The sequence below is a fragment of the Tachypleus tridentatus genome, chromosome 1 (assembly GCF_004210375.1).
Source record: "Tachypleus tridentatus isolate NWPU-2018 chromosome 1, ASM421037v1, whole genome shotgun sequence".
Lineage (NCBI taxonomy): Eukaryota > Metazoa > Arthropoda > Merostomata > Xiphosura > Limulidae > Tachypleus > Tachypleus tridentatus.
The window spans coordinates 34368838-34390694 of NC_134825.1; the positions used below are offsets into that span (position 1 = coordinate 34368838).

Here is a 21857-nt window from a genome sequence, read left to right on the forward strand (position 1 = left end):
TTAAATTATAATACAAGTCTTGTGGATAGTAACTGAACTTCCATCATAAAAAGGCAACGTTACTGTTAAAATGAAAAATCAGTTCTGTACCATGTTATTTAGCAGTGCTTCTTAATCATTACTAATATCATACATCCATATAAGCTTAACCTTTACTAATATCATACATCCATATAAGGTTTTCAGGGCAACTCTCTCATCACAGTTTGAAAAAAGACAAAAGTACCACATTAGAATACAAAATTCTTTATTATAACTTATATATACATCAAACAAGAAAGAGAATGAATACAAGATAAAATAAATATATTTATCAAACCACAACTCGAATAAATAAATAATAATAATAACTAATGATATCTTTGCTCTTGAATTTGTTGTATAATTGATAATACTCATTCACCATTTGCCCCATAATTCTCATTCATTCTGATTCTGATATCATATATTTCTAGATGAACCATCCACCCAGTTAAGAAGCACTGATATATAAGACAGAAAGAAAAAAAAAATAAACAAGAAACTAATCAATTGAAATATGTCTGTGCTTTTAATATTCACATACAGTTACAAATTTAGAGGGAAATACAAATAGTTTATATACAGAGCTGGGATCCAACAAGCCTTCTCTTACTTTTATACTCTTTTTAAAATAAATTATTTATTAAAAGTAGTTATTGTTACTTGTTTTTTGTATTTCACACAAAGCTACAGAAGGATTATCTGCACTAGCAAATTTTAGCAGCATAAGACTAGAAGGAAGACAGCTAGTCATCACAACCCACCACCAACTATTGGGTTACTCTTTTACCAAAGAATAATGTGATTGACTGCCACATTATAAAACTACCATGGCTGAAAGGATGAGCATGTTTGCCCTGATGGGGATTCGAACCCATGACCCTCAAATTATGATTTAAGCACCCTAACCACCTGGCTATGCTGAGCCTATTGTTGTTTGCAATTAAGAACAAAGCTACACAAAGGGCTATCTGTGCTCTGCCCACCACAGGTATCAAAACCCAATTTTTGGCATTGTAAGTCTGAAACATACCACTTTGCTACTGGGGGGGGGGGGCTGTTAAAAGTATAATAAAATGTATGGCTTCAACTAGATAGTAAACAAAGAAACAAATGAGAAAGTGTTACCAATAACCTTTATGTTTTCATTATGTATTACACCTGGATAATGTATTTAGCCCATTACTCACAAAAAGAACAATACTGCTATTTTCTTAAACATAAATTATATCACTGGTACCATATCACATCTTTCCACTACATGTTTAGCAATATTACTTTGAATAAATTTAGGAATAAGAAAAACACTTAAAAGACTGGCAATTATTTTTCTGACATTTTGAAATACAAATATTTTATCTGAAAAGTGTGTAACATTCATCTGTAGTACTTTTGTAAAAACACAAAGTTTTTGCACTATCTTACTGTTAGACAATTTTTATAGCTTGATTTTTTTGAATGGAAAGCATTTATTTTAATGTTGTTTTTACCATTAATCTTTCTTTATTGGACAACATCATTGCCATAAAATGTTATAAAAATGCACAGTATCAAGCCCAGACGTTTTAAGCAACTACGATTCAACTTTCTAAAGAAAACTACAGAAATAGGTTCTAGAAAAAATAAAAGCAACCCATTCAGCATGTGGTTCAAAACACTAAATAAATATTACGGGTTATCATTAAACATTAATTTTTATGATTATATTATTATGAAAGGAGTTTGGAAAGAACTTTACAGGAACAAATGAGAGAATCAATTAATCCACTGAAAAATATTACTACAAGTCCTGGAATAAAGAAGCTCACAACATAATTTCACACACACACACACAAAAATTTAACCTGCAGCAATTGGTCAGTGATAAAAATAATTTAATCCAGTTTTCAATCAGCTATATCTAATTTATCACACAGTCTAAAGACGAGGTCTATTTGTGAAATAATGTATTTCATTTCCACTACTCCAATAATAATCAGGCAGCATATTTGAGGCTTCTTTTGCACTTATTCAAGGGTTTGACAAATACAACAAAAGTTGTCAAAATAGTTAAGTCAAACTAAAGGCAATGAGGTGTGATGATGGCAACAGAAGATGCCTTGAAAATTTCTTTGTAAAAACACTTTTTTTAAATAAAAATATAACATGAAGATCCTCCAATGGTAGGTAGTGGGTACTTAGATTTTGTCCTTGGCTGCTATCCAAACAATGGGACCATTCTGCTCTTCAATAACTTGTTTCACCATTGCATAGATCTCTTCTGGGGTATCTCCTTCAACAACGGCTAAATAAAAACAGAATGTTTTATCCAAGTAAACATTTGAAATTCAAAAAAATGAATTATTTTCAATTCTCAAAGTATATTTTAATAATGTTATTCACTCTAGTTCTTTTAGAAAAGTTATGAAACTTTTACATATTTATTTTCTAATTTTTATATTTTTTTCATGAAGCAGGACAGACCCATTGTGAGACAAAATTATATTCATAATCAGTTTTACTTAATCACTGATAATTATACACACAAGTCTTGAAGGTTTCTTATCCTTTTAGTTAATGCAAAGCTCGTTTCTTTTCCAAACATCTTTAATAAATCTTCCAAATTTTAGTCAGTTAGATCACACATTACATTTTAAAATATGTTCCTTTCATTTCTTAACATCTTTAATTCACATAATTTCATGTCAGAAACACAACTGTGTTTAAAAGCATCATCATTTGTTTATTTCTTTAATGTATGACTGTTCTAAAGATGTTTAAAAATAGTCCAAACATTCAAATAAGTAAAACTAGTAGAAATAGTGAGAATTGAATGCTCTCAGTTAAGTAAGAAAACATTGTACCTGTAAAATATTCTGAAAATTCCTGCTGAAGTTTCATTGCTCTGTCATAAGATTTTTTAGCTTGTTCTTCAGTTACTCTTTTGTTAACTTTCCTGAAAGATAATGAGTTCAAGTTCATATCTTGTTCCCTAAAATATCATTTGCTTGTATTTATCACTGTCATTTCATGGTTGAACTGTTTATCAGCTAGATTTTCTGAGTACTGTGCTGAAGGTTATTATATTAAATCAAAAAAGAAAGCACAATTTTATTTTTATTACAACTGATTTCAACAGCCATATCTCTTTTGTAACTCAAAGTTTTAATCAAAAGATATTTTCCATTGCTACTGCAAATAGTAAAATCTCTTCTGATGTATGTAAGAAAGGAATACTTTCCATCTTCATTCTGAACTAACAAAAATAGTCAGCCATGTTAGGCTTAAAAATGTAATGCTATAAATCAGTGCATGACCCACTCCCCCTATTTCAGCTGGAACATATGGACCTTGCATCTCCTAAACCATGACACACACGTATTAGCAGAATTAAGTGCACACACTTTCATGTAGAATGCACTTTTAGAGTTTGCATATTTTGTTATGTGAGAATCCTACTTACTCAATGCAGCTTCTTCTTCTAACATTATGTCCTCTGTAAGCTATTAGTTTGCCTGTAGAAATGACTATGAACAGAGTTTTTCCATGGTTTTTTTTATATAACACCTTTGAAGTTTTTCTATAGCAATGCATGCAATACAGGAATGGCTTTACATAACCTTTGTCCTGAATGTGGTGTTTCTCAAGGTTTATGTAGTTAAGATAATGTTGCCCATCTCCCTTGAGAAGGACATTCAGCAGGAAACTGTGTTTTGTGAGATGGTACATCACAACATGCTACAAATACTGAGAGAAACCAGTTATTCAATGGTTTCAATGAAAAAATTATTAGTAGGGATTTCCACATATTTGGTCATCATGGTTGACAGAAATCCCCTGAAAATATCTGGTTGTGGGGCTGTCTGGAAATACTAGCGTTGGGTGACGGTTGATCTTAAGAACAAAATTTGGCATTGCATTCCTATTTTCCACAGTGGTCAGTTGCACAAAAATGTGTATTGTGTGTCACCATTTCCAAAACCTTTTATTGAGAATGATGGCAGACATTACAAACAATTACTGGAATCATAGCACATTTCTTTCACCACATTAAAAACAAGTGAATAATCCACACTGTGTCCATCAGTAGTATGAAAAAAAATATTCTCCAGAATTTACTTTGACAAATTAACAATCATGACCCTGAATTCAAATGAATTGCTCTGGGCTGTCTGAAAATTAGCATGACAGACAGGCTACAAAAACGTATTATACACAGAGTTGCTTTGCAAGAGGTATGGTGACCTATTTCATCAGACAAGCACCAAAAATTGGTAGCTAGAGTTAAAATAACAAGAATCTAAATTGCGATTAATGCCTTCTTCTGAAGGGTGTAAAGTATTTCTATATATGATAGTAATAAGTGTTTATATATGATATAGCTGAAAATACCTGTTAACTCTTTGAGTACTAAACCAGAAAAATTAAGTGGGGTCCTATAGACAGAGGAAAACAGAAAAATTAAAGAAATATTTTAGTTTTATTAGTTAATAACATATACTGTAAAAAGATGAAAACCTAGAGAAAACACAAACTAACCTTTCTTGGGAACAAAAAATCATTTGAAGTTCGAGAAAATGTCTTGTGATAATGACAAGCGCCTGTTTGCTGGCTCTGTTTGCATTCCCTCCCCGTTTATTACCATGCACTGGTACAAGCTCAAGCTCACAGATGTTTTGTTCTTTTTATCTCCCCACAGTCTTACACAACCCCAACAATCAGGAGATTGTCACATAATACAAAGTGAATACAATAATAAAATAATGTAAGATGTTTCACCATGTGCAATAGTCTGTCAGGGAAATCTGATGTACTTGGTGTCATACTTACATGGCCAGTATGTGAATGTGCAGTCATGGCATCATACTTTTCAAATAGCTAATACACTACAGCTCAAATAAAGTGATTTAGTTGTGTTATTTTATTTTTAACTGTACAAGTATTATAGAAGTTCAGCATGGTAATATTAACCATGTGGAATAATAGTTTTCTAACACATTCAACTGAGCTTTGCATATCTGCTTTGTTGTGAATATAATCTATTATTGCATCTAGTATTCATATCTTTTTTGTGTCTAGGACAGTCCTTCTTTCTACTATCAACCACACTCCCTGTGAAAGTATGCAAACAGCATGTTTATCATACCACTTCAAAGTAATAACACTGTCTGTGTATTTGATAAGAAACTTGCTTGGCATTAGTTTTGAAAGAAAAGTTGAAATACATTTTGTTTTTGTCTTAACTATACCACTAGCATCAGTGTCATTTTTACTTATGAAATAATTTACAATAAATATCCAATCCTATCTCTTAAACAAATAATAACAGTTTATTTTCTTCATGTGCTACTTTAGTTCATGTAGCAATACCTATAATTTGGTGTTATGTCTCATTTATGTAAATGTTATATAATAATCTGGTATAAAAAAGTGTGTTGAATATACTTAAAAATATTTAATAGCTTCTGACTTTCATAAAACTATGTGCACATTTTAGTATAATGGCATTATGGGTGGTGTGTTTGGCTTCCATATGTGTGTCTCATGTCACAGATAGATTTAGTACCATAGGACTCTATTATATCCCTTCCTGAGGAATATAATTTGGAATTGGAATTTTTATCCTGATTGGCATCTTATGTACACCTTGCTACACAGCTTGGTGAAAGACCTCTAGGATATAGTTGTAGCTGTTTCTGATTTTGAAAACAAAACAGGTGGAAAAAGGCCATTAGCTAGCCCATGAAGAGCTTTCTTTAGTTCTCTTAACTAAATAGCAAAATTGGCCATAATTTTAATAACACATCCAGAACAGCTGAAAGTGTGAAATGTGTTCAGCAATGTTGTGGTATCCCACAGATATGTAAAGTATGTGAAAAAATGAAGAAATTTTATACAGAGAATAAACTTCAAATGATCAACAAAGGAAAACACAGTAAGGTCAATATACTGAGTTTACTAACTGACTGGCTTCTTAGTTTATTATTGTGACCTTAAATGGATGCTGAAATAAACAGGCTTTTTGAGAATCTGCACAAGAACAGGAAAAAATCAAGACCAAAAGATCAAGATATCACTTTTATAGTCAACAAAAATCTTTATGTCAATATCCCATAACTTATTAGATTATGTACTTCAACAACATGTCTGTATAGATTATCCAAAACATATCCCAAACCAATTTGTACAGATTGTACATATTACATATTGAAATAAGTTACCTGTATAGAAGGATAATACAAACATATGTATATATTAGCATGTGACTTAAAAATATTAGGACACGTTTACAACCTTGTGACATCAATAAGGACGTTGCAACATACATGCAGAAACTATAAGAATCAAATTTAGAAAAATTAATTGTATATATAAGAATAAAAGTATATTCCATATGACTTGTTAAAGGGTGAAATTAGTATTTATTTTAGTATGTTGTTTAAATATACTATGATTTTCTATCTTTTTTTAATGTTGTAATGGATTTACTGTTATACATTTTTTCATATGTGTTTGTTTTGGTTTGATGCATGTGACATATATTGTTAAATATGTATCGTGTAAGTCCCTCTTGTTCACACTAGATTTGTAGAAGATTCTAGAGCATAAGAATCAACAGCGTGATTGCCAGTATTGTCACAAAAATCTTGCCTAAAAATTTATAACTCAATGTCCTAAAAAAGTGTATAGAATATTTTTTGGTCGCTACAGTCAGTATACTATAAGCCTTGTAGGCTTGTATGGTTAATACTTATTAATCAGAAAAGTACAGAAATTTTCCAGGAATGTTTATAGATTTCAAACATTACAAACTTCAGTGAATTAACTTTGAATGTTAGTATTTCTACGAGGGCATTAAATATCTTCATCAGTAAAAAGCCAGCTTGTAAGTGGGGTGAAGCCAACCAAGAAAAGACAGCTAGCTAGCTTAAGTGAGGTGTAACAATATCAACTTAGAATTATTTGGCTCATTGTGGACCTTGAATATTGATAAAATATTCAGTTCTAGACCAGATAGGAGACTCAGTATAATTTGTAAAAGTCTTGTATATAAACCAATATTTGTAATAACAGTTATTATAAATTGTATAATTGTTTATATATTAAAATATATCTGTGTAAATAAAGAAACCTTTATGTATCAAGCTTGTTGGCAAATCAGTGATGTCGAGAAACCCACTTGTTGAGAAATTTATATGCAAAAACGGCTCGTTTGGGTTGAGAAAATATTTTACCTTTTTGTGAACCTGACGATGACCGAAGAAGGTCGAAACGTTGTTCGCTCTTCTATGTAAAATATTTTCTCAACCCAAACGAGCCGTTTTTGCATATAAATTTCTTGTTGGCAAATATTAATTTCATACATATCAAAATTCAATTAACTTCTAAACTAAAATGTCCAGATATTTGAAATTATAATGGATAATGTACTTAATAAATTGGAGACTCATCTGAGATAAATTGTAATATGCAATGATGTTATAATATTTATTCCGAATTTTCCCTTGTTCTGCATATGTGCATGTTTCACATAACAAGTGGTTGAGAAAGCCATAAGGTTGACTTAATTCCAAGCTACCTTTGTTTCTCTTAAAGTGGAAACCCCTGTTACTGCCTGGGAGGATACTACTCAATATCACATACTGTGTAAGAATGTAATAAGCAATATCATTCAGTAGTTGTTCAGATGGTGTATAAAGATTATAGTTCCACATAAGTTGTTAAATGAGAATGACTACTCACATTGATAGTGCTGATCCATCTTGGTAAATGCTATGTTTCTCGCATGCTAAGCACCAATATCTAATCAGTATAGAGTGGATTATCATTAGAGTTGGGCTAGTCAGGAAAAGAGAAACACTTAACAACAACTGAAGGTATTGAGCCACAACAAGGATCTATTTTGTTTATTCAAGCAAGCAAACACACACTTTACGTTTGTGTTTTGTGTTCTAAAAGAGGTTATGCATTTTATTTTACTTTTTATTTCCAGTCTCATAATCTTTCATTTTATGTCAACTCAGCAAATAATTTAGTACTATTCTCTAATCAATATTTTAAATGAATCTTCTATTACTTAGTGAACCTATATGATATAACTATACTGTTAATTCAGTATAACATATTAAACTATGGATTTTTTTATCTGCATACCTAGATATTTTCTATGGAAGAATATTTGTAAAGGGCTCCCAACTATCTTTGAAAACCTATAACTTTAAATTCTTTGGAAGGTCATGAAAAATTGCTAAGCAAAAGTGATAGACCCATGCATTTGCATTTAATTTAATTATATTAAAAAACAACTGCTTTATAAAAGAAAAAAAAACTCGTATTTCTTTTAACATGATTAACCCATGCACCCCATCAATCGTGCATTGTTGTTTTTTATCAGGCAAAAAGATGATGCTTACTACTTGCATTAATTGTTTCATTTATCTTTATATTATTTTATTAGAAAATAGTTGAATCCAGTAATGTAACAGAACCTTAACTTTCATAATCAATATTTAAATGTGTATTTCAAAAGATTAAGTGAATTTTAAAAAACATAAAAGCATTAACTGAGAAATTTAATACTGGTTTTCTAAAGCAGATTGAAGCCAATCTTGGGTGAATGTAATTTATTAAAATTATGTAGCAATATGGTATATAAAACAGAAGTATTTCATCCCACAATGAATAAATAAAAATCATGTGCAGTATACTAGAGGATTTAAGAATCTTATAATTATAAAATCTCTGTTATCCTACTGAGGTATGCCTCTCATTTTAGTTTATAAAGATGAGCATTCTTCATTCACCCAAATTATTTGAACACATTTATCGAGTGTCCTGCAAGAGCAATGCATTGGTAGCTGGCTAAAGAATGTGGCAAACTAAATTCTTGAGCTAGTCATACATTATCAAAGATGTAAGATGTTGCTAAATGACTTGTTAAATTTACACTAATGTGCTTTATATATACTGATACTGGTCATGCATAAGTTTAAAAATATATGGAGACAGATACACAGTGATAAATGATGCTAGTGATGTATTTTGGAAGAACTGACTTCTTTAATATGTATATTGTGAATGATTCTCTCATCCTTGCAAAACTCTCAATGGCAACAGAGCAGTAGTGTCTTTTTGTGTTTAAGAACTAATCCTACCTGTGCTTGTGCCTACCCCAGTAGCTCAGTGGTAAGCCTGAAGGCTTATAATAGTAAAAACTAGATTTCAATTCTCATGGAATATACAGTACAGGTATCCTATTGTGTAGATTTGTGTTTAATAAAACAAACAAACCTAACTGTGTCTCTGCAGAATTGTACTTGTTTCATTATGCAGATAAACAAACTGTATGCTCTTTACCACATTCTTTTGTGTCGAATCTCTATCCTTCAATTCATTCTGGTTAGAAGTTCTGTTTAACATCATGATACTTATTCTAACAAATCTCTAGTTATAGCAGTTACTATTCTTACCTGAAAGTGATCAGTGTACTTGAAAATTCAACACAATTTTCCAGGAAAATAGGATATTATTGTAAGAAAAAATGGTTGATTCTTAATGTAGTTAAAGCTTAAAAACATAAGGAACAATAACAAGGACTAGCTGACCTCAAAAGATAAGGAACAATAATAAGGACTAGCTGACCTCAAAAGAGAGTAGTTACAGCTGAAAGTCGATATTATTTCAACTACTAAGATATGGGAGCATAGTTCATTTTACCAAAAAAAATTTTTTTTTCTTTTCTCAAAATATAAATATTTATTATTTATATTTTAAATTCTTGGATTTGTGTGTATGGTAATGCATAATTTATGAAATATTTAGGATTTTTATCATTTCTTTCAGGTGTGGAAATTTCTAAATCCCTTTTTATCTAATTTTTGAATGTATTATTATGTAGGTATCATAAATATTTTTCCTTTTTACAATAGTTTGGATCATCAGAAAAAAGTAGGCATAATGATGTGATTCCATCAGTAATGTCATTATAACACTTTAAATGGTGCATTAAAGAACTTGGAATTTAGTTGAAGATTTGTTTCAGGTAAATTCAAAAATACAATAAGCGTGTGTGTGTGCCATATTAGGCTATCTGCTGAGTTCAATGAGGGGAATCGAACCCCTGAGTTTAGCATTGTAAATCTGTAGACTTGGACAAATACAGAGTTGAAAAGCTTCTGAATAAACAAAATATTTTAAAATATACATTTGTTATAGAGTTCTGAGAATCCAAATTTCTCCAAAGATAATGAAGTCCTATGTCAATTATTTGACAAGCATATGTATATATTACAAATAAATGCAGAAAGTATGGTACATGCTTGTTGCATAATTAACAGTGTTTATTTATAATTAAAAGAATTATATTTACATGTGCTTTTTGTGTTATTTGCAACAAAATGAGAATATTAGATTCAGAATAATTCATTATAAATCTTATGTAAGGTGTCCAGGTAAAGTATGGTTTATAATTGTATTTTAAGAACTTGTAACAAGTTCAAGGAATCATTTAGTAATTTAAAGTAATTGTTTTTTAGGCTTTTATAACTTTACATTTATGTTTTTACAAAAAAGAATATCTCTTTGGGCAGATTAGAAGTAAATCAAATCACGTAGCTATTTTATATACAATATTTTTATTTCACATACTATTTTCTGTGTATTAAGTGTATAGATTAGGACCATGCTTTTATAATTTATAATTTTGATGATTTTGTTTTATTTTTCATATACAAGTTGCTTAACCTAATCTAATTGTAATGTGCAATAGGTGTATTTTATATTTTGAACATTTTTGGTTGTATTTTAAATACTCTTTACAGACGAGTTTGACTGAAAAAGTGCTGCTCTTTAGTAATCACAATAAACAAGTGTAAATTATTAGTGCATTTGGATACTTAATTTTCTCAATACTTGAATTTATTATACATCATTGTTCAATACAATATTTTAATTGGGACACTACACTAAAAAAACAACTATTCTGAACATTTTAATTTTTTCGTTTTTGAAACAGAAATTTGTTTAAGTATTAGTTTATTTTTATGTTAAATCTGAAAATTGCTTCTAAACACAGAAAACTAAATTTTACCAAAATCTTCAAAAATTCTTTGCTAATACAGAGTTTATGCAAACTTTTCTGATATTGTATTTTTACTAAAAAATGTTGAAAAACAACTAAGACCATCTATACCATCATTTTAAAATTTTAATTTCACATGACCAATTAAAATATACTTACATTACAGTATCCACTGATTTAGGCTTAATTAGAATAGCAATAGGATGCAGTCCTGCTACCTGTAACCGTTTGATAGCATTGCCACTTACGTCTAGAATGCAGTGTTTACCCTAACATAAAATACATAACTTGCTTCAGCTATTTCATTATAAATGTAATTAATTAATAATCTAATTTTTAGCGTTATGTAGAATTCACAAATAATACTTTTGATCTTCCCATGAAGGTTAAAGGATAACATAAATTTACAACTAAAAGACATTCCAACTACGGCAAAAACACAACTAGATATAAATTATAATTACAGTTAATTTTGTACCTTCTTAGACAATAATTTGCATTATATTTCTAACACATAACAGCTGCTTCTTGCACTTTGTATGCTAATCCTAGGTGGTACCCTTAAGATCTATGGTATCCTGATATATTATTAATGTATAATTCTTTCCTGGTAGCAAAATAAAAATATGTATTACGCAATGCACAGTAACTGTCATTCTCTCAACTATTCTTAAAATCATATAAAATAATAAAGTATATGGAGACTATTCATTTCCAAAAAGGATGTAAAAACAACAACAAAGAACACTGATATCATTAAATAATACTAGTGCTCACAAAACATACACCAGAATATATACTGAATTTGACTATGCCATACACGAAAATAGTTTTACTATTTTTCCTCTTTCAAAATAGCAGGCTTTAACAACAATTAAGTTCAATATGGTTATAATAACAAAGCATTACAATTCTGAAGAGAAAAAAATAATTAAAATAGTGTATTGTACATTACTCATTTAACTCCCCCAATACATATTTATATTTCTTGAATAAATCATTATTTCCTCAGTGTTTTATTATAGCTCTGAAATATTCTTTTTATAGGTAACTATAAAACATAATTAAATAAAGTTAAAAAATAGAACTTCTGGAGTTTTCAAAACATTTTGAGAAATTTTGTTTTTACTGCATTTGTAAATAAAAAGTTTTATTTATGATAACCATTTTTAAGAATAATAAATACCAACCAATAAAATTATTTACTAAATTAAACATATTTCATTTCAGGCCTTGTACAGTTTTTCATTTAAAACCTGTAAAGACCATCTTTTGCACAAGAAAATAAACATTATGTTTTATTGAAAAACTCACCCTTTCTGCGACCTCCCTAACTGAGGCTAAACTTGTACCGTATAAGTTATCATTGTATTGCCCAGCTTCAATGAACAAATGGTTTTGAATGTCTCTCTCCATTTGCTCTTTAGAAGCCACAAAGTGATAGTCTTGGCCATCAACTTCATAATCTCTTTTTGGTCGAGTGGTATCTACAATTCAAATAACGCTTTTAAAAGTTTGTCTTATAATTTAATATGTAAGAGAAAATTGAAGACCTTGAAAAAAAAAACTTATGAAATGCTGTAAAAACTGTGTGTTGCAGTGCTGCCCATACAATATTAAAATTATTTTTTTTATATTTACACAAAATTTTAATAAGTTTAGGCCATTTATGAAATATAACATAGAAAGAAACTCATGGCAAACAGCTACATAAAACACAATATCAAAGCTTCACAAAAAATCATTTAATTAGCACTTATATTCCAAAAAAATATATCTTTCTATAACCTAATAAAGTGACATTAAAAATACCAGTGTCACCTATCTTCCTAAGTTTTTGATAAAACTTCTGGAAATTTCTTAATGATCTTAATGTTTATCTGGCAGTTTGATAGTCTAATTTTGCAAGTTAAATGAGCTCAAGTGTACTGATTGTTATCAGTATCAAAACAGACTGTTGCATATTAAAGCCAGTTTTTCCATTAATGTAAAAATTAAAAATGAAGTATTTATGGTAAGTACCATTATTTTTAGCTTGGCTAAGTAGTATTTTTAAACTTATATCTGTTGTCCTACTAATATGTAGTTGCTTCTTATATGTTCTTTAGATGTTAAAATGGTGTGTTTTTTTCAAGTTTTTTTTTTCCTTTGAACCAACATACTGTCTAATACTGTGGCTTTTTTGTATTACACATCTTTACATATGCTTCTTTTTATGGTTCATTTCTATTAACAGACAACTGCATAAATAGTTACTATACAGAATTATCCTTCTGTTACAATGAAAAAAATTAAAACTGAATCGTTTGGATTTTTGAATATCTTATAACCATTCACACTCAACATTCTTTGTATGATTACACTAAAGAGAGCTTTCTAATGTGAAAGTTGATTGTAGGAATCTTTTTTTCGTTTCTTTTCAAATCCTTAAGACTATTTGTGCTATTTTTATGCTTATATTTAACAAAGAGAAAGTTCTTAAAATTTAGATGTTGGTTCAGCCAAAACTTTCACATAATTATCAAGGTAATGATATATTATGCAAATAAATCACTAATTACAAAGGGTTACCATTTACTTATTGTATTAAAAAATCAACTGTATTCTCAAACTGTTAAGGATATTAGTTTTGATTACTTTTAGAATGTAAAACAATTATTTCATTATCATTCCTAATGTTAATATTACTGTGAGAATTTCACTTATTAAAATGCTGAGTATTTTTTTTTATTTTTAGTTTTTGAATCTAGAAGTTTTGTACTCAAGGCTCAAATAGACACACATGTTTATCTTACAATACACAAAATAGAGAGAAATGTTTGAAATTCATGTACATTAATCCAGTTAAGGAAAACAACACAAAAACAGTCAGAAACTTGAAAGCATGGCAAAATTTAAAAGTAGTTCATTAATACACTCAAAATATTTTTTATGCCTTCAGCTTATTACTGCCAAGCTTTCAGTCTCATTTTAGGAATATCTTCAGGTCAAGCATCACACATGATTCACAGTTTTACAAAGAACACTGATATTTCAAAACAAAAAATAAAGATGGCATAATAAAAAATATGCAAGTCACAGAGAATGCAGGACAAAGTTTTTACAAAATAATAAAAAACTGTCAAAATTTTAAAATGTACAGTTAAAAATAAAGAATTATGAATTACTTTAAGTGAAAAATGTGATGCATAAGATAATAAAATATATATAAGAAAACAAATGTAAGAACAAGGAATATATATGTGTAATATGTAGTTACGAACAATTTTATGAGAAAATGGTTTCTTACACACTATAAAGAAAGAAAGTTTAAATGATAATTTACAGAAGCAACAAATAAAACACTGAATAAATAAAATGCAAACTTAAAATCAGATTATGAGACCATGTTAAACTAGCTTTAATTAAAAAAAAAATAATGCCTTCTGTCAATTAATTAATAGCCATAACATTTCATAATATGAAAAAGAAATAGCCATTCATGTAGAGTAAAAAGAGTGTGGATAAAGAATTAGCTTTATTTGGGCAATAAATTTAAAATTAGTCCACTGTACCATAAGGTTTTTTATACTTTTGTCAACTATCTTTTTCTTAACATAAAAGTTTGTTCTGTTTCTGAGCTAAAGGGAGGTTTGACATCTTATGGGGAGTGTCAGACATATGTAATATTCTCCAAAGTTTTATAATTGTTTTGCTAGGCTAGAGAAGATTTTATTGATTTCTTATGATCCTATTAATAAGTTATAATAAATATAAATTAATGAGTTTGTAAGTCATTTCAGTGCTGTAATTACTGAGCAGAGATGCCAACTATTTCAAATGCCTGAGCGTAATGATTGTAGACAGAGCCCGTACAGATATTGTACAACTACTGGATACAGTTTTGAGCCAACCATGTCTGTGGATCCATCTGTGGCAAAACTGTAAACACTGTTAGTAAGTATGCTTGAAATCATTTTGTCATATTCACAACCAAACATTTGTACAATGGCTGTAATTTTGGTTCTAGCACAGCCATATTTTTTTCCCTATATCAGAGTCTGGGAACATTTTTCTGAATAGATGTCCTTCATGATCGGCTACAGCTAGGGATAAATTATGAGCAATGAGGAATTGCATGAACATCACTTCTGCATTTTTAGTTTCATATTCTGAATTCTTACTCATAAATGTTATTATCTGCAACGTTTTTGTCTTCACCTCAGCCTTTTGTTGGTGAGATGTCGATTTTGTATGTCTGGAACAATCGTTTATCCCGCCATGTGCCACAAAAAAATCGATGTGAAAAACTGTACAAAACGCACAACTGTCACTGACTTTTGATACAATGACCGGATATTTTGCACTATATGCTTTCCTAAATTTGTGATTCACAGTTTTAGTCCTTTTAGATTTGCCAGAAACAAGACAATCTGGTGAATGAGGCCTCTTTTTTTCCATCTTGTGAATGATCGCATTGGTGCTTCTATGCTGCTTAGAAAACGAGAAATACCCATCTACGCGAGCGCTGATTGGCTGACAAGCACCGATGATGTAACTTTGGATTCCCCCCATGTACCCAGTATGGAGAAGCACTGCACTCAAACTATTGGTAGACTTCGAAGATACAAATATTTTTTATTATTTCAAGCACAAACATCATTATCACAAGTAGCCATTTGGACTATGTCTTTTACTTATTATCAAAATTTATTTGTATCTCACTAGAAATTTTCTTATCACCCCTTTCAAGCCCTGGGGGAGCAATTTATCACTTTATTGTACAGGCCTATATAATATATAATAATTTGGGAGTTGCAAGAAATCGTAATACTTGTCTGTATGAGCATATAGTCATAATGTATACACCAAAATCGTAATGATTACGCTCAAATTGTAATGGTTGGCATCTCTGACTGAGTTTGATGAAAACAGAGATACAGGAAGTACTATGTGTATGAAAAATTTAGTAGTTAATTTAAATTGTTTTGTTAGCATCTTCAATATACAATTACTGAGTGTTATTTACATTAACTGAAGAAGATGTGGTAGAAATGAAACATATTTGTTATCATTAAATGAAATGGACTTTAGATTGTATTTTTTTAAATAAAACTAAATCAATATAACATACAATACATCAAATACAATTGTAACACTGGTGTAAAAGTGATATTAGTTTGGTAATAATAGAATAAAAATGAAGACTTAACTTCAAGATGATGACATGTTTCAAATACAATTGATAATTTTGTAAAAATAAAAAAGTGGAAAGAAGATAAGGCAAAAATAGATGTAAAAAATTTAAAGATGATCAATCAGAAAGAGCTAGAATTTTAAACGAAGATATACAAAAACTAAACATGTAGGTTACATGTAGATTATAAACAAAACTCAATTCAATTCAGACAGGATTAAGGAAACACAAAGAAATGCACAAAAAGAATTATAACTACAAAACAGAATAAGTACAAAAATAACACCAACTCTAAGATAAAATATCAAAAACCTTATCTGGCAAATGTAAAGATAAAACAAGCCATACCTTTCTCTCTGCATGCACGCAAGAATTTCAACCTAAATCTATGCAATATGGAATAGGAGAACTCATTGGTCAACACCTGTAATTACTACTACTACTGTTGTTGCATCATTATCACTTGAGAAACTTCCTTGGTAACTCCAACTAATCATTTCTCATCAATATTATGAAATAAATCACCCAGACCATTTAAAAAACATCACCCAATCCAAAAATCAACAGACTTCAATGATGAGGTACCAGGAAAAACATATCAGGTACAGTTTAAAAGCCTTCAATGTATGGAAAACTGAATTACAAACCATTCATCTTGCTGTTCATTTAAAAGGACCAGATTTTATAACATTAAGCAACCTTCCAGCAGAGCACTGTAACAATCATCAAGCAACCACTTTATCAAACACCATTGGTGAGTTACATAAGAAAGGATTTTCTAAACCAAAATTTATGAGAAAGAACAAGACCCCAGTCGAAATTGCTCAAAATATAAAAAAGTTCATTTATTTATAGTTAAGCACAAAACTACACAACTGGCTATTTGTGCTTTGCCCACCATGGGTATTGAAATCTGGTTTCTAGTCACTGAATGCAACCAATTCATAGATGTCGTAGTTGATAAGAACATATGAATTAGGCTATAATGGAGTAGAATCTGAAAGAATTAAAGTTGTAGTTAACTAGAAGCACAATCTTATAATTATGAGATAATTAAATCGAATAGTGTGGAAACATGAATTTTCCCTGATGGAAATCTACAAGGATTAATTACTCAACTGTTTATTCAGAATAGAGGATGGACACCTTAGAACAGAAGATGTTAAAATTCAAACTTAAAAGTTTATATTGCAGACTAAAGCTTTTAGGATGTAGAAACTGCTCTCAAACGATGATAAAAAAATGAAACTGCTATAAGTGTAGAAAATGTAGACATTGTATCTGTGACTATGATAAATCAATCATTAACAGTAAACTAAGAAAATATTCTGAAGATGAGAATACACTATCTGCCTCAACTAAGATAATGAGTTCATTATGTAAAGAAATCAGCCCACATGTCAACGGGTTCATTAATAGGAACCTTGGCAAAATATTGACTCTGGTTCTATACCTGTTATTATCTGAACTGATCTGGTAATGATAGCTGGGAAACTGCTCCCAGAGATGAATCAATAAGATGAATTGATGTACACAGGAAATGGTCATAAAGTTCCTGCAAGAGGAGAGTTGGAAATTACTTCAGAGAGGAAAGGTTCTCTGCACAACTGATGTGTAGGTAATTGAAATTGAGGAAGAATGTGTATTAGAAATAGACTTCATGTGGTAACACAGAGGTAAGTTAGACTTGTTTCAAATATTTCATTCAGTGTGTGACCAGGAAATCTCTGAAGACTACATGAAAATTACATAATCAAAAGTTGAACTTACAGTCACCATGAGAATAGGAACACACAATTATTCAAAAACATCATTTATAAGATATAATTAATAAAATTATATTATAGAAATGAAAGTAGATTTGAAAATCACAGTTAGAAATGAATGCACTAAAAGACTCACAAGTGAAAAACAATAATTCCAACCTATACAGTTAGAAAATTATATTTCCAAGTTACAGTATAAGTTATACAATGAAATACTAATACTTCCATGATATTCAGATATAAAATAATGTTTTTGAGGTACACTGAAAAAATATTAAGATATAGAACTAAATTTCATTGCCTTAATCAATTTTAAACATTTAGTTTTCAATAATTTTGAGGAAAGAGGAAAGATACTTAAAATGTACATAACAATACTTACGTGGTATGCAACTACCAAATTGCTCTGGTAGTTCAGAGATGAGATCATCATTAATCCTGTCTTTTAATGGACCCAGGATAATTACTGGCCTAGTGTAAGTAACTAATTAGAGAGAAAGAAACTGGAAATAAATATAAAATTATCCCCAGTTAAATTTTATTAATATATAATTAAAATGCTAAATGCAAGCAGTTAATACAGACAAGGTATAGTAACAAAGATAAATTATAGTAAAATAGTGAAAACTAATTTATCAACTTATCTTGTTATTATGAAAAATAATCATTTCTTAGTTTTGAAGTTTATTAAAGAAGAGAAAAGCAAAATGTGATATTTTGTAAACAGTTAAAAAATGCCATATGAGTTTGTTTGTAAATAAACATTTGATTTGAATTAAAACTGATTGAGAAGCTAGAATCAAGACAGTTGATGTTAACCACATTGACTAATTTTGAAACATGAAGCATCATTATTAGCAGAGTTAAGTACAACACCATCTTTATGCTAAGACAATGGTTAATATTAATAAATGTAATAAAAACCAAGACAGTGGCTATTACTAAATATTATCTCTTTTCATAAGTTAATAATACTAAACACATCTTCAGTCATAATTCACATTGTTTATTATTTATCACAGTTTGATTTCTTTCATTTATTGTAAAAACATTACTTTAAGCTTAACTATATAATTTCAAACCACAATCAAAGTGGAATGTATAACAGAATATATAATCATGAAGGTTTACTAAAGAATTGTATAAGTTAAATAAAAATAACCAAATCAAATTGTGAATAGTTTAATTATATATTAGGTGAAACATTATAACCAAAATGTTTTGTTTAATAACAAATTATAAGACATGAATACCACATGTCATAGATTACTATTATGAACTATTATGATAAAAAATGGTCTTACTGTTCAGTATGTGTGATTTTTCACCATGTTTCACTTATATTTTCACTTATTTATATTCTTAAAAAAGTAGCTAAATTGATGCTCAAAGGAAATTATTTTTCTCCATGTTTTTCTTAATCTTCTATTATTGATTTTAATTGGTTTGTTATTTTATGGTGCAAAGCAACTAGGCTAACTGTTCTAAACATCTGGTAAAAAGTAATAATTATTAAGATTTATAAAATGGAATTAAGGTAAAACAAAACAAAGTTTAATTTTTGAAATAAAAACATAAATAGCATTAAATCCAATTTTTATATCTAGTTTACAGCGGTAAGAGAGAAATTACAGTCACTTTCAGGACTTTATGTGGTATAATTTTAATTATTGTAACTCACCAGGATGACTAATGGGTAAGTTCAAACATACATGTTAGTCACCTGAAGTTGGCCTTTCTACTCCTGGTTCTGAGTTATTTGATGTCCCAGCCATTTTCAGAAAGTAAAATAAAGTAAGTTTTAAAAGACTTTCTGTAGCAAAATTTTAATTATTATACTTTGCCAGGATGACTAACGAGTAGTTCAAACACCAGCGTTACACACCTGATGATGGTCTTTCCTGTCCTGGTTTTGAGTTATTTGACATTATGGCCATTTTCTAATTTCAAATTGAACTAGTTGCACTTTAATTCTTAAAAGAGAAACATATTAAATAAAGATCTAATTTATAAATTAAAAACTTAAATTGCATTAAAAAGATTAATAGCCTTTAAAAACGTAAAAACATTACCAACTAACGTTATGGACAAATCATGGGATAGAACATGTTTAAAATTGTGCTATCGTTAAGAGTCATAATGATGGCAAGACAATACAATGTGGCTTATTGTAACCTAATTGTCACACAGACAACACATTGGTGCATCAGTTCCAGATAAAAGAAAACAATGAGTTAAAAACTTGTGACCAATGAGTAGTCTAGTAAGGATAAGTTCCTCTTTTGATTCTTACAGAAGTAAGATGGCCAAAGCCCAATAGAGGGTTTTATTTGGAAAAGCTTGTTTACATGTTACTCAGTCCAAGTCCATTGTCATCTGACACAGAGCCGAGCCTTAAATACAAAACCAAAGTCCATGCATGGAACAGACACAGAAATGATAGTGCAAGAGCAGGCAGATTTAGCTGCAGTGTCAGTGAGCCCATTCCCACAAATACTAGCATGGTCTAGTATCCAGAACAACTGGATAGAAGTAGATATTAAAGAGAAATGGGCCAGTAAATTTTGAATATCTGCAAGAAAAGGGTGTGAACTAACGTGAAGTGATTCCAAAGCCAGTAGAGAACTAACATAGTCAGTATAAATAGTGCAATTTGAATACTGCTTAGCTTCTAGGTGATCCAGGGCAAGAGAAATGGCATATGATTCAATCGTGAACACAGAAACTGTAGAGAGGATTCTGTGCCCAACCATCAAACCACAACAGACCATGGCAGAGTTCACAGAGTCACCTTATTTTCAACAATCTATATAAATTGGAATGGAAGGATAGTTCAAAAGATGTTCAGCAAATAAATGACAGTACTTCCAATCAGGAGTATCTGCTTTTCTCATATGACTTAAGGATAGATCATACTTGGGGATTGTAATAAGCCATGGTGGAATGGGCTGACCAATGGATACAGCAGTATTATCCGAGGACAGACCCAATTCATCCAACTGCACCTGGATATGAAAATTAAAAGGAACAATGGCAGATCGTCTGTTCTGAATAAGCATAGCCCACCAAGGAAGGAAAACACAATCCCAAGTGAGATGCTGTGGTAAGGATCAAAGTTTCAAAGCATATAGTAATAAAGATAATTACAAATGGCAGATGTGGCTTATGAGACTCTGTGTATAAGCTCTGGACTGGGGAAGTCCAGAAACCCCTGTGCAGAGTCAAAGTCTCTGATAATGAAAGAGGTCCAGCCTTTTAAGGCTGAGGTCCTGGCAAAGCTATAGACCAGTAACCCATAGTCTAGTTTTGATTGAATAAAAAGAGCATGATATATCTTTAGCATAGAACATCAAGCTGCTCTACAAGTGGTGGAAGAGAGAAAATGGAGGATTTCAGTGTGCTTGTACATTTGACTTATAGCTGCTTGATGTGTAGTATAAAGGTCAGCTTACAGTCACAGATAAGTCCCATGAACTTTGTCTCAGGGACCACAGGTAGCACAACTTCACCGATACAAAGTTCAGGATTATGGTGAATATCCTGTCAGCAGCAAAAATGCATGCAAATGGTTTTAGAGAAAGAGAAGTTAAAACCATTTGCTGTGGCCCACTTTAGTAAATGACTGAGGGCAGTCTGTAGCTGCCACTTAATATACCCCATGTTCAATGACTGACAAGAGATGTGAAAGTCATTGACACAGAGCCCGTTTGCAACAGTAAGTGATGGTGTTAATCTTTATACTGAAAAGTGTGACACTTAAAGCACAGCCCTGAGAGACTCCAAGTTATTGTAGAAAAGAACAGGAAAGTGTCGAACCCACACAAACTTGGAATCG

The 21857-nt window shown here is 30.3% G+C and overlaps 1 protein-coding gene across 4 annotated transcripts in view; it reads right to left on the minus strand.

The window, feature by feature from the left end:
• Positions 1–531: 531 nt before the first annotated feature.
• Positions 532–21857, minus strand: part of LOC143245847 (disks large homolog 1-like) — a 119624-nt gene continuing 98298 nt past the window's right edge. For 3 of the 4 annotated variants that reach the window (XM_076492119.1, XM_076492113.1, XM_076492105.1), the window contains 5 exons: positions 18405–18506; positions 12395–12567; positions 11240–11349; positions 2865–2956; positions 532–2305 (listed from right to left, as the gene is read on the minus strand). In XM_076492119.1, coding sequence (XP_076348234.1) covers positions 2199–2305; positions 2865–2956; positions 11240–11349; positions 12395–12567; positions 18405–18506 — 584 coding nt within the window. In that variant the 3' untranslated portion in view covers positions 532–2198. Of the gene's footprint in view, positions 2306–2864; positions 2957–11239; positions 11350–12394; positions 12568–17709; positions 17812–18404; positions 18507–21857 lie in introns of those variants that run through there. The other variant, XR_013025700.1, reaches the window with a different exon arrangement.